Below are 12,827 nucleotides of genomic sequence, written 5' to 3'. Positions count from 1 at the left end.
TAGCCTTCAGCACCTTAGCTATTCAAGTATTAGGTTTTTCTGTAGTGGAAACTGCCTATAACACTGTGCACCGGTGTTCTTGGGTGCAATTATTACCAAAAGGTGAACAATTGTTTTTTAAAGAACATTCTAGAAGTTTCTAGGCTGTAGAATTAATGCTAGCCTTACAATACTCTGTTCCAAAGTAGGAAGCCACCTTTAGTTTATTAATTTGGTAGTAATTTGTAAATTACAAACACGCTTGTAATTCTGAATTTTGTTTCAATTCTTTTTCTTTTTTTTTTAATATGGGGTCTTGGTCTGTTGTCCAGGGTGGAGTGCAGTGGCACAATCATAGCTAACTGTAGCCTCGAACCCCTAGGCTTAATCCATTCTCCTGCCTCAGCCTCCCAAAGCACTGGGATTACAAGCATGAGCCACGATTCCTGGCTCAGTCCTTCTAAAACAGAATTCAACTTACTTTCTCTTCCATAAACATTAATATTGAAACGTTAGCAATTCAAGATTGGCCAGCTGTGGTGCAGATCATCTAGAATTTTGAGTGATTTTGAAATTATATTTGATTACTGGTGTGATTAATGGTTATTGAAAGTCATGTCCAAAAAGATGATGATCTGTGAAGGCCTGAAAAGTTAGCCTTTTTCTCCTTGTTGTTTTTCCTAAAGTTGTGTAGCTTCACCTTTATGATTACCTTTTATAATAGGAAAAACACTAGTTTTTTTCCTATTATAAAACCAATGTTTTTCCTATTCTCACACAGTCAACACAACATTTCTGACACCAGATGTTTGGGGTTTTTTCCTATACATGGAGTAATCAGTTCTCCAGTGGACAAGAGCTAGGTGTCCTATAATTCAGGTCTGATACTGTCTACCTGGATTTAGCATCAGATCCCACAGGTAGAGGGCTCAGTCCCACAAGACTGCCCCCCACTTCAGAATGCAGCCATAAGCCCCAGGTTGTAACCGGTGCTTCTGACTGACTGGCTAAAAATGGCTGTAAATTGGGGTTCCCATGATCTGCTCATCATGTTCAATTAATTTGCTACAGCAGATTACAGAACTCAGGGAAACTTACGTTAACCAGCTTATTAGAAAGGGTATTACAAAAGATACAGATGAGCAGCCAGATGAAAGAGATACATAGGAAAAGGTATGAGGAAGGGGGCGTGCAGTTTCCATGCCCTCTCTGGGCATGCCTGCCTCCAGACACCTCCACATGTTCAGCAATCCAGAAGCTCTCTGACCCCAGCCTTTTGGATTTTTATGGAGGCTTCATTACATAGACATGATTGATTACATCATTGGCCATTGGTGATCAACTCAACCTTTAGCCCTTTACCTTCCCAGATGTCATGTGGTGGTGGGTGGGGTTGGAGAGTGGGGCTGAAAGTTCCAACCCTCTAATCATACCTCAGTCTTTCTGGTGACCTGCCCGATCATCCTGAAGCTATTCAGGGGCCCCCAGCCACCAGTTATCTTATTTATATACAAAAGATACTCTTATCAATGCAGAGTTTCCCAGAGTTTTAGGAGCTATGTGCCAGGAACCAAGGGCAAAAACCAAATATATATTTCTTACTATAATATCACACTGACATTTTAAAAATTAGATTGAACTATGTGAAAATCTCTGTATTTGACCATATTTCACCTATTAAAAATGGCAATTTTGTAAGCTTCAATCTAGCATTTTCTTTACACTTGACCCTTGACAACATGGGCTTGAACTGCATGGATCTACTTATATGCAGATTTTTTTTTCAAGCAAACATGGATAGAAAATATAGTATTCACAGGATGTGAAACCCTCCAGTTCGGAGAACCAACTTTTCCATTATGCAGGTTTCTGCAGGGCTGACTGCAGGACTTGTATGCATAGGCTTTGATATATGAGGGATGTCCTGGAACTAATCCCATGTGTATACTGAGGGATGAACTGTATTTTTATTTGATTCTTTCTGTAAGATAAGGCACTCTTTTGGTTTAGAGTCTCCCTTTAGTTTCAGGATTCATGAATGGGAGTGAGTGGGAGTAGTGAGTACCAAAGTATCAAAAGATTTTAGATCTTTAGCAAATATAACTTTATAATGAGTTGATAGTCTGCAATGCTAATGATTGCTAATGAGTAAGATGTTATGTCATGTTTCTGTTTATCTTTCTAGGTAAACAGATTTTTTATCTATATATTATATATAGATCTCATAATTTAGAAATCCTCTTCCAGTTTAAAATTATATTCTGTGAATCATACTGTGCTTCAGTAGGGTATAACCGTATTAAATAAACATTTTTTCTTTTTAAGACAAAATGTTCCTTTTGAAGACTATACAAGGCTTCAAAAAAGACTAAAAGATATACAGAGAAGACATAATGAATTTCGAAGTCTAATTTTGGTCCCTAACATGCCTCCAACGGCATCTATCAATCCTGTTAGCTTTCAGTCATCAGCCATGGTTCCAAGCATGGAACTACCATTTCCTCCTCATATGCAGGTATGAGCATTTATTTTTGTTTTAGAAAAAAAGTCATACATTTTTGTAGGTTTTTAATGTTTAAATATGGTGATAAAACTCAAATTATCACTTTGGTCAGTGCTCAAAATTCACCACAAAAATGGCATAAACATTTAACACTAGTTTTAACTTCTTCCCTTTCATTTAGCCTAGAAATTTGCTGAATTCAGTTTGAATCATGATCCTTTAGTGATGGTGCTGGGAGTGAAATCTCTTACTGGACAAGAGGAAAGTTGATTGAGTCTTTGAGTAACCTAGAGTTTGTAGCTTATTCATAATGTTAATACTAATTACTACTGAGAATTTACTAACGCAGTGAACTGTGCATGTACCGTGCAATGTCTAATACTAACGAAATATGCTTTGAGGGCAGATATTACTATTTCTAATTCATAGGTAAGGGAACTGATTCAGACTGAAGTGACTTGCATAAGATCATAGCTAATAAGTGACAAAGTTTCAAACCTAAACCTGTTGAATCCAAAACCTGGGCTCTTTCTATTGTATCAGGCCCCTGAGGTATTGAAGGAATCAGATTTGATTCGTTTTCAGAAGATGGAGTATTAATAAGTAATTATGTTTTATAATGTAAGCACAGAAGATTTTAATCACTGAATTGAATCTAAGGCCAAGTGCTTTATTATATAATAACTGCTGTTAAACACCAGTGTTGTTGGAAAGTTGCCATGTAAGTATACCTGGGCCCTGCATTAGTATTTTCTAATTCACTCCCTGGTGAATTTTACACTTAGAGAAGAACAGACTATGGGTTTCGCTTAAGGCTAGAGCCTGAGGCAGAAGAGAAGCAAAATTAGATGGTAGTTTAGCCCATGCTACTGTTTTTAGACTGCTACGGTGGTCAGCATTTCCTTGCCAGATATTATAGGCATATATAAAAGAGGCAGTCCAAGGCTGCTGCCTAACAGTTACTTTTCTACTAGTTTTTTAATAGTTTCTTTTGCTATGCTTTCTCTACATCATTTTAAGGAGGAACAACATCAAAAGGAACTCTCCCTACTTCGCAAAAGACTAGAAGAACTGGAAACAACACAAAGAAAACAACTAGAGGAACTTGGATCTTCTGGAGAATGATGTTCTTGGAGAACAGGCAGATCAAAAGAGGTGAAGTTGGTGACTCAGTAAAACTTGATGTTTTAACCTGTGGCATTTAGATACTTTTTACTGTTTGCCAAAACACTTGAATGTGCCTTAAGAAAAGGTACTTACTACTACATGCTGTATTGTATGACTGTCAGGATTTTAGGATTATACAAGTGAAGCATTACAAGAGAAAGTCTCAGAGATATTTAGAATATTTGACAATGGTTTGAGAATGAAAGGAACTAGAGTCAAGTTTTAAAATTTTTACTTTGTTGAAATTTTTTTTGGCATTTTGAGTGAAATATAACTATCATTAATTCCCTCTTCATCTTTGGGATACTTGGCAATAACAGGGTCCGTACACATCTTCTGGTTTACTATATAAAAAGACAGTTTAAAAGTCAGCATAAAGAAGGTAAAGGTATCTATATTCAAAAGGCTACCTTTTCTAAAAGCTGTGTACACATAATTTATTAAAGAACTTAATATTTTTTTAATCTATATTGTCTTGTGTTTAATTTTACATAAACCATAGAGCATATATTTAGCAATATGACAGTCTACTGACTTTGGCTTTGTTAGAATAGAGAATAAGTGCAAATAATTAAATCATATGACTGTATTAACAAGGAGGCCATTGATTATAAAACTTGAACTCAGGTCCCTTTATAAACATTGTTGGTATTTAACTTTACTTCCCATTACTGTAGCTCTAACCAAATAATTATGTGTTTTGTGTCCCTAAGTATGCTCTCATTTTTTTTTACACCCATTGGAAGCCTTTTTAATGTGACATCTTTTAGAGGAATTCTGCTGGAATAATTTCATGTTAATGAGGCTAAAGCTCAAGTCTCCCAAATTAAGTGGAATGTTCATTATCCCAAGGTGTTCATATTCAAAAGTCCAGGTTGATAGTGGAGGCCAGGATTGTAATTGAGCAGTCCTTAGCACCATTAGCAAGAAACTAGGTTTACTTACTACATAATATAGCTGCTTATTCACAGCATATACAGTGACACCTTGTCTCTGAAAAATAATTTCCATGGAGCCACTTCATAAAAAACCTATTATAACTAGAAAATTGAAAAAAAAAAGACAGTCCACAGTTACATCAAAATGTTTATTTTTTTTGGGTATAGACATTAAAACATTCATCTCCAAGAACAGCTTCAATCAGGTATACAAGAAATAGACTTTAAATCCTAATACAGAAAAGGTAACAGAATTTTTTAAATGCTGCTGTAGACACTAGTGTTAGAAAAAAAAGTTTATAAATGAACTGTTTTGCACCAAAAAAATATGCAAAGAAACTTGAAAATAGAAATTGTTTGCCATTTGTTGCTGTGGTTGCTGTTTAATATAGACCCAGTGACTGATTGTCTTCAGCACACATCTAATTTGGCCATTTACTGCATTTGGCTAATGTGATCCAAAATGTGATCTAGATAGTGCTTTTCACTGGAGGATTGACAAACACGCTACATACATTAGTGAATCTTCATACCACCTCAGTGAGGTAGCTTAGAAATATTATACAGAAATTGAGGCACAAAGAGGTAAGTGACTTGCCCAAAGTTCCCAACAGCACAGTCCCCAGAAGAGGAGGTAACTCTCCACACAGGACTCATGTGTCAGAAAGCTGGACAGGGACACCCTCATGTAGCATTCAGTAAATACTTAGATAAAGCTGTAGCTGATCCTTTGCGTTTTCAGTACCCTAAAGTAGGGGAAGTCTTTTGGGCAACTCTCCTACCCTTGGCTCTCAACTCTCCTACTGTTGTTCTCTTATGAACTCCTTTTGCCTCTTTGAAGACTGTAGCAGCCTTAGATGGGGACCAGACCTCTCACCTTTATTCTGATCTATAACCTATTTGGTAGTTTTGTTTGTTTGAGGTGTGTCCGTTGGACAGACAATGGTCAAAAGCAACAGGATTGGGAAGGTGCCTATCAGGGTAGTAACTGCTTATTTTCTCTGATCAGTTTGTTGAGGTGTCACCTCTCTCATGCTTTTCCAGATAATTCAGGAGCAAAAAGGAATTGCCTTTATCTAAGACAAATTCATATTTAAATCCTAATGCTCCATACAGTGTTGGTAAATGATTTCAAGGAATATGTGATCAATGTTATTTGACTTGAAAAAATTTCTTTCCTAGATGGGGGATTTGGAGCACCAAGGGTAAAAGGTGCCTGCCACAAGAAAAGAGTTGCCAATTATGCTGTTTACTTCTTCTGGTTTAATAGAAGGAAAACACAGTGGTATTAAAACTGGTCATGAGCAGCAAAAATTCAGGAATAAAAAATCAGCACTAAAAAGACTACAGTATAACTGGATAGAGAATTCTTTAAAAAGAAAGGCATGAATAAAATGGGTATTTTAAATTCTTTCTCCTGCGAGGAATACTTTCAAAAAGTACATAGTAAGACTAAGATACCAAGTTGTATACTAATACTTTTCAGGCCTTGGGCCTCAAATATATATATTTATATATAATACTCCAGTGTGAACAGCAATTCGATGAAATGTAAAATGTATCTTTTTTTTTTTTTTAAATCACACACAAGTATTCATAACCACAGGGTTCACCAGAAATCTAAAGCAAGGAGACACTCATATAGAAATGGAGTTACTCTTCCACAGATCGTTCTGATCAAAAGTTTTGAAACAGAAATGAATTAATGATTTTTTTGTAAATATTCAACATGTCCACTATCAAATACATTTAGTACAAAAAAATAGATGGAAAAAAAGGAACATACATTAAGACAGAGTATCTGGTTAAAATGCTGTTCATTTAAATAAAGCCCACTCTCCTTACTTTAGAGCTCCTTGGTGAAATGGAGGTGAGTTTGATGGAGTGCAGTTGATGACCACTGAAAAACACGAGCCCTTTCAACAATGTTGCAACACTGTTAGTTTTTGGTTTAAACACACACACACACTCACAAATGCTAAGTGTACACTACCAAATTCTGCGGTCGGCTTTTCCAAGAACTACTGGGGAAAGTTTCAATGCTGCAAATCCTCGAGGTTGCCCTAACATCCCCACCTTGTTTCCAAATGACTCATTTCACATTTTGTTTTGAGCACTGGCAGTATCCCTTCACAATGCAGAGGTACAGTGTAGCACAAGTGCTACATAGCTGTAGTTTTCAAACAAAACCACTTATATCATTGTGCTTAAGTGGAGACTGTAGTTACAATACTGACATTCGCTTACTGGCCCTGTATTCTCTGTAAACAAGGAGACTGTTTGCAACAACCACTTCAACTCTATTTACAGAAGGGTTCCCACAGTAGACACACAGGCACAATGGTTGGTATGCTTTTTAAAAGCTGTGCATGTGCCTTGGTCTCTTAAAAAGACAGTGCTCAAAGTGGAACCTATGTGCAAACAAGAAATTAACGACACAGAGTAGCTCAAGCAGCCATTTTGCTCCCAAGTCGTCTGAAGAACTTTGCCAGATTAAGCCAGGCCCCAGAGTGCTTACATCCACTTGCATTTCTTCTTTTCATCAAATAAGACTTTTACATGCAAGAGTTGTTTCTGAGCTTCTTCCAGCCCTCGTTCTCTTTCTAGTTTATTTAGAATCTGTTGACAATTAGAACAGTTATTTTAGATATTCTGGTTTTAGCATTACAATTCTGTTTTTTGCATACCTGATGCTATGAGTGGTAAAATCTGTATGAAACAGATGCCAACATTTTCTTCCATCATTTACATACTCACTTTGCAAGTTGTTTTGCTAAGTCCTTATCACAGGATCAACAATACCTTGGCTTAAAATAGAAGCTCGCAAGAAATACCAACTATTTGCTTACAAATATGGGGCCAGGCTTCCAAGGCCCTGCTTTATGCATTATGTCACAGCCATTCCAAGCACAGCAAGCATTCCTGGGCAGCCAACATGCAGGCAAGTATTTCTCCTTAAATGCAGCAGGCAAGGACATCCTGGTCAGAGACAGATCCTTCCCTTCCCTCCCATCTGGGCAGTGTAGTCCCTCCTCTTCCCCTCCCTTCCCCAGTGCTTCCCTTCTCTCCCCTGACCCCTGGAACGAGGGATGCTTATCATGTTTAAGAACTCATTGCCTCTACCCTACCTTAGAGCTTCACTTCATCTTCAAGTAGCAAATGGAATTGGTGAGCTATTCTCACCATTGACATGGATAGCCTGTCCCAGCATGACTGATTGGGGGGGAATCAGGGAAGGGGGAGTTAACATTTGTTTGGAAACAAAGCATCTGATGAATGTGTCTGTGTGAATTTCCAAAGAAAAAAACCCAGATTAAGGAGAATTAATCATAAAGGAGAATGGTTTATTGAAATAGTTGCTTAAGTTAGAAATATGTCATACTTTCATATAACGATTGAATACAGAATCTAGGCGATTTAACAAGCTTAGCTTTCATTTTTAGCAAATTACAATCAAGCATAAGCTGACCCCATTTAATAGGGCCACTACTTACTCATCAAAGTTAACTTGAGTCAGTGTGACTGTAGGCCCCATGAACTCAAATGTACATTCAGGCTGGTCCAAATGTGGGCAGCATGATAAAACTGTAAGAGGAGCAGCCATGTGCAGGGTCTGGCTCAGTGCCAGGATCCCCCATCTCACACAGGCTTCCTGGCTTCCCTTTCTGGCCTTTTGGGATGCCAGAGCTGTTCTGAAACTGATAGAATGCTATAACCACATCCTTGTGCCTGATTCATAGGTTAAAAACAATGTTATTTAAAATCTTACCTCATCAAAATATTTTACGATGTATTTGTAAATTTCTGTCAAGGCCACTTCTTCATTAAATTCATTTTCGTGTTTCTAAAAGAAAGACTTGTTGAGGGATTCTGAAATGACTTAAAGTAACCAAATATAAGCTTATTTCTGCTTTCTAATGTTACCTTAGATTCCTGAGTTAAAAATTCTTCCATTTCTGAGGATGACAATGGAGGCAAATCCCTGATTGCTTTGTAATAAGATTTTACTTCTTCTTTGTAGGTTGGGATATCCTTGGCATAGAGAAGCTTATTAGTTGGTGCTTCCTGGGGGGGGGTGGGGAAAGCAACCATCATCAAAAGAGTGAAAAAAAAAAGGCGGGGGAGGAATTTATAATACACCAATGTAGCTGAACCCCCACCACCAGTTTTACCTCTTGCTAGAAGGCTTCATGCAGTAGGCCTTAAATGTTGTTGACTGAATGACTGACTGCTATCTAGATAGTTCTGGTGAGTCACTGTTATTTTCAGGCAGATTAAATGCTAATATATTCTGCCTTCCTCTCATAAAAGAACTAAAATTATTATTTTTGCATGATTTTGAGTTACTGTAACAATGGAACTTATTTCAATCATAGTTCATTACTAATGGTTGTAAAAAGCCTGAATTAAAACATTTGCTCTCATCCTCACCCACCAGTGAATTTGGCATTTATAAAAGACTTGATTGTAGGTCTGATTGAGCCCTTTATATAACCATGAAAACTGGTAAGTAATTGGCAGTGGCAGATTTTCCAGCTTGTCCCTTTTATTTCATTAGATTATAAAGATCTTCCAGTTTCTTCAAGGGAACACATGGTCATTAGTATTGGTGGCTCTGATGTGTGATTTTGCAAAGGTTCCCTGGCAGTTTGAATGTTTCTACATAATTATAACGTGATATTTAAAAATTAAATATGATTTTATTTTTAAAAGTCATTATTTTTCACAAAACTTTAAAAAATTCTACTCAGGAAAGATAGGTAAGTTAACGATAGGGCTAATGTCCCAGTCCATGAGGCTGAATCAATGCTTGATGAATCATTCTGAAGGATGCCTAGAGACGGAGATATTATTGAGATTTTCTCATTTGTCAAATTTAAGTGGAACCCAGAAATCATGCTATCATTCATTCATTCAGTAAACATTATTAAGCAAGCACTGGAGCAGGCATTGAGAGTACAATGATGAAGACCAGTGACTGCCCTTGAGAAGCTTACAATCTAGTTGCAAAGACAGATTTACAAAGTGCTTACTATGATACAAATAAATAGCAGCAGGAGTTGACAAAAAGAGTTGGATAAATCAGAAATCATAATTCGCTACTTTGTGTGGTTTCAGGCAAGTCTTGTAACCTCCCAGAACATCAATTTTCTCATCTATAAAATGAGGGTAATAATAACTACCTTATTTGGTACTTGTGAGGATTAAGTGAAATGTGTCAAGAACATAATTCATAAATAACTGTTTTTAGTGTGAATAAACATTTAAGTGCCTTTCAGTGTGCTGCATGCTAAGATGAACTTTGTTAGTCAAATGAAGAAAGTACTGTAGGAAATACATTGGGGAAGTTCACAAAGTAGGAGTATTTAGACTGATCGGAGTCTCCTACAGTTTCTGGTCCTCATTAGGAAATTATGTTTGTTGAATGAATAAAATGTTTATGATGAATGAATGGGGAGAATTTTACCTAGACAGAGGGATTGTGAGACAGGAAAGATGAGCAAAGGGGTGTGAGAACAAGTTCATGAAAAGTAAAAGCTGTAGCACAGTGGGTATGTGGAGTGTGCAAGAAAATAACGAGGCCAGCAAAGAGGGCTGAAGCCCATCAGGAAGCACTATGTTGCACTGTGAAGACTTTAGCTGGTAGGTGGTAATGGGAAATATTTGCAATTTTTAAGAAGCAGACTGACAACATCAGATTTATGTTTTAGAAAGATTACCTGAGAGAGAGTGAAAAGGAAAAGTTTAGGGGATAGGTAGACAGCAGGGGCAAGGACCCCAATTAGGAAGCAATTATTATCCCAGTAGGGATGGGATGAAGGGATAACGCTAAGTGATAAGGCTAAGTAAGGAGGAGGGAGGGACAGACATTTGAGACAGAAGTGAGTGGTAAACAATAGTTTGGGGATAGAGGTTGGAAGGAAGAGGAGTGAATCAAAGATAACGTTGAGGATGCTACCTTGAGAGACTAGGCAATGCTAGGGAAGACAAAAGTAAAAACAGGTTTGTTTTGCAGAAATACTGATGATAAAGAGTTTAGATTACGACTGGGAGTCTGAGGCACCTATGGAACATCAGTCTCCATTCCTTCCAGGTACTCTTAAAGTCCTACCCAAGAACTCCTCCTCAGTGTTCAAAGATCTATTAGGCACAGATATTACTCAGTTTCGTATATTTTGGAGCGCTCAAATAAGACCAAAACATCTCTTTCAAAGTTTGCTCTGTGTTTTTATCTTTCTTTGCGTTCTTGGGATCAGCAAAGAAAACCATAGGAAAACAGTACTCATGCTTTGATTAGAAACAGACTGGTATTGTTAGAAATCTCGGGCAAGATTTTCTGTCCCATAAGCAATGTGTTATATTCAAATAGGCATTTTATGTATATTCAAATATAATTGATTTAGGCAAATTTCAATAGTTGCATATTTTGGGTTAACAGTTTATCAGTGTCCATAGAATGTTTTTCTAGGAAACAAAACGCATACTTTGTGATAAAGTTTTTCACAGGAAGAATTCTGCAGTCAGGTGGGGCTAATTGTTTTTCCCTTTTAAAAAATTAGATTTAAAAATAATGAGACAGATTTTAAAGAACAGCAAATTTACAGTGGCCCTTGCTATTTCTTTTTAGCTGGTGTAGTTTAGACCAATTGTTTGTTATTTGAATGCTTATCAGAAAGACAAGTGTGTCAAACTCATAAGACTCATACAGGAAATACTCAAGCTGGACCTTACCTTCCCTAGTTGCTGCTCTGTGAGAGAAAATGCATCCATGAATGCCTGGGCAATCACTGACAAACAGCCGTCTATGTGTGGCGTCTTCTTAATGTCAAAGACAAACTGAGGGTTCTTCAGGATGTTTACCCAGAAGCGAAGAGGAAGGCTGTTCAAAGAGAGAATAATCTCTTTTCAAATAGGGCCACTCATGAAGCCAATGGTCTGTTTATCACAGTTTGTAAACGAGTGTTTTTGTCCTTGTTACTGAAGTATACAACTCTGCTTAGCCAAACAACCGATAGAAGCTCACTTGGAAAGAACAAGAAAAGGTTAACTACCAGAGCTACTGAAGAGGAGGATAGAGGAGGGTAAGTTTGAAAGTGGCCATGGACAAGAATTTTCTCCAGATAGCTCTTGATTATATATATAATCTCTCTCACCTGGATTATTTCCCGTCTCCTGACAGTTTGTTCTCGCCTATCAGCAGTCCTCTCAACACAGAATCAGACTATGTCTCTCCTCTGCTCCAGCCTTCTGAGGCTCTCCATCTCCCTCTGGATAACACCCTGCACGACCTGGCCCTCTGCCCTCCTATCCCATTGCTCCTCACCGCACTCATTTCAACTCTCCTGTACTCCTTGCTGTTCTTCATGTGGGCCAAGCAAGCATGCGCCTCACAACTTGTGCTCTTGGCATCTGTCTGCCTGAAACTTTCTTGCCTCAAGTAGTCTCATGGTTTATGCCCTCTCTTCTTTCAAGACTTGGCTCAAGTGTCACCATCTCTGTGAGGCCTTCTCAGATCACCTAGTCCTGACACATACTAGCCTCCCTTCCTACTTTCTCCATTGCACTCATCATCTGCTAATGTACTACTGTTTACATACTACATTTAGTGTCTGTCCCCAGCTATCAGAATGGGACCTGGACTTTCATCTGTTTTGTTACTATATCTCCAGAACCTAACTGCTTGGCCCATAGTAGGTACTCAAATACCCGAAGATGAACTTGGGACTGGTTCAGAGTCCTTCCATGATCTCCTTTTCAACTCTGGCCTAGCTCATTATCTCCACCATATGCTGCTGGGTCTCCCAATAGCTTTACTGTCCTGGCTGCTGCCCTGCTCAGATGCCATAATCTTCAAGGTGGAATGGTGGCCCTCAACTCCCAGGCTTGATGTGGGAGTGGTTGGGAGTGGCAGGGACTGGACATAAGAGGCTAGAACAGGCTAGGGGCAGTGGCTCACACCTGTAATCTCACTACTTTGGGAGGCTGAAGCAGGAGTATGGCTTGAGTCCAGGAGTTTGAGACCAGCCTGGGCAATGTAGTGAGACCTCATCTCACAAAAAGTTTTAAAAATTAGCTGAGTGCAGTGGCATGCTTGAATTCCAGCTACTTGGGAAGCTGAAGTGGGAGAATTACTTGAGCCCAGTAGGCAGAGGTTGCAGTGAACCGAGATCCCACCACTGCACTCCAGCCTGGGCAACGAGAGTGAGACCCTGTCTCAAAAAAAAGACACTAGAACACAG

At 38.3% G+C, this 12,827-nt stretch overlaps 2 protein-coding genes across 9 annotated transcripts in view; one reads left to right on the top strand and one right to left on the bottom strand.

The window, feature by feature from the left end:
- CEP83 (centrosomal protein 83) overlaps positions 1-12,827 on the top strand; it is a 192,538-nt gene that overhangs the window by 141,116 nt on the left and 38,595 nt on the right. For 7 of the 8 annotated variants that reach the window (XM_030939512.1, XM_010383920.2, XM_030939509.1 and 4 more), the window contains 2 exons: positions 2,305-2,494; positions 3,503-4,113. In XM_030939512.1, coding sequence (XP_030795372.1) covers positions 2,305-2,494; positions 3,503-3,607 — 295 coding nt within the window. In that variant the 3' untranslated portion in view covers positions 3,608-4,113. Of the gene's footprint in view, positions 1-2,304; positions 2,495-3,502; positions 4,114-12,827 lie in introns of those variants that run through there. The other variant, XM_030939510.1, reaches the window with a different exon arrangement.
- Positions 4,723-12,827, bottom strand: part of PLXNC1 (plexin C1) — a 160,477-nt gene continuing 152,372 nt past the window's right edge. Inside the window, exons 28-31 of the mRNA XM_010383921.2 lie at positions 11,320-11,467; positions 8,512-8,652; positions 8,357-8,431; positions 4,723-7,206 (exon numbers count right to left, since the gene is read on the bottom strand). Of these exons, the coding sequence (XP_010382223.1) occupies positions 7,102-7,206; positions 8,357-8,431; positions 8,512-8,652; positions 11,320-11,467 (469 nt within the window). The 3' untranslated portion in view covers positions 4,723-7,101. The remainder of the gene's footprint in view (positions 7,207-8,356; positions 8,432-8,511; positions 8,653-11,319; positions 11,468-12,827) is intronic.

This window comes from Rhinopithecus roxellana, chromosome 10, assembly GCF_007565055.1.
Source record: "Rhinopithecus roxellana isolate Shanxi Qingling chromosome 10, ASM756505v1, whole genome shotgun sequence".
Classification (NCBI taxonomy): Eukaryota; Metazoa; Chordata; class Mammalia; order Primates; family Cercopithecidae; genus Rhinopithecus; species Rhinopithecus roxellana.
Note: the sequence above shows the minus strand (reverse complement) of the source record. Positions and strands in the feature narration are given on the sequence as shown.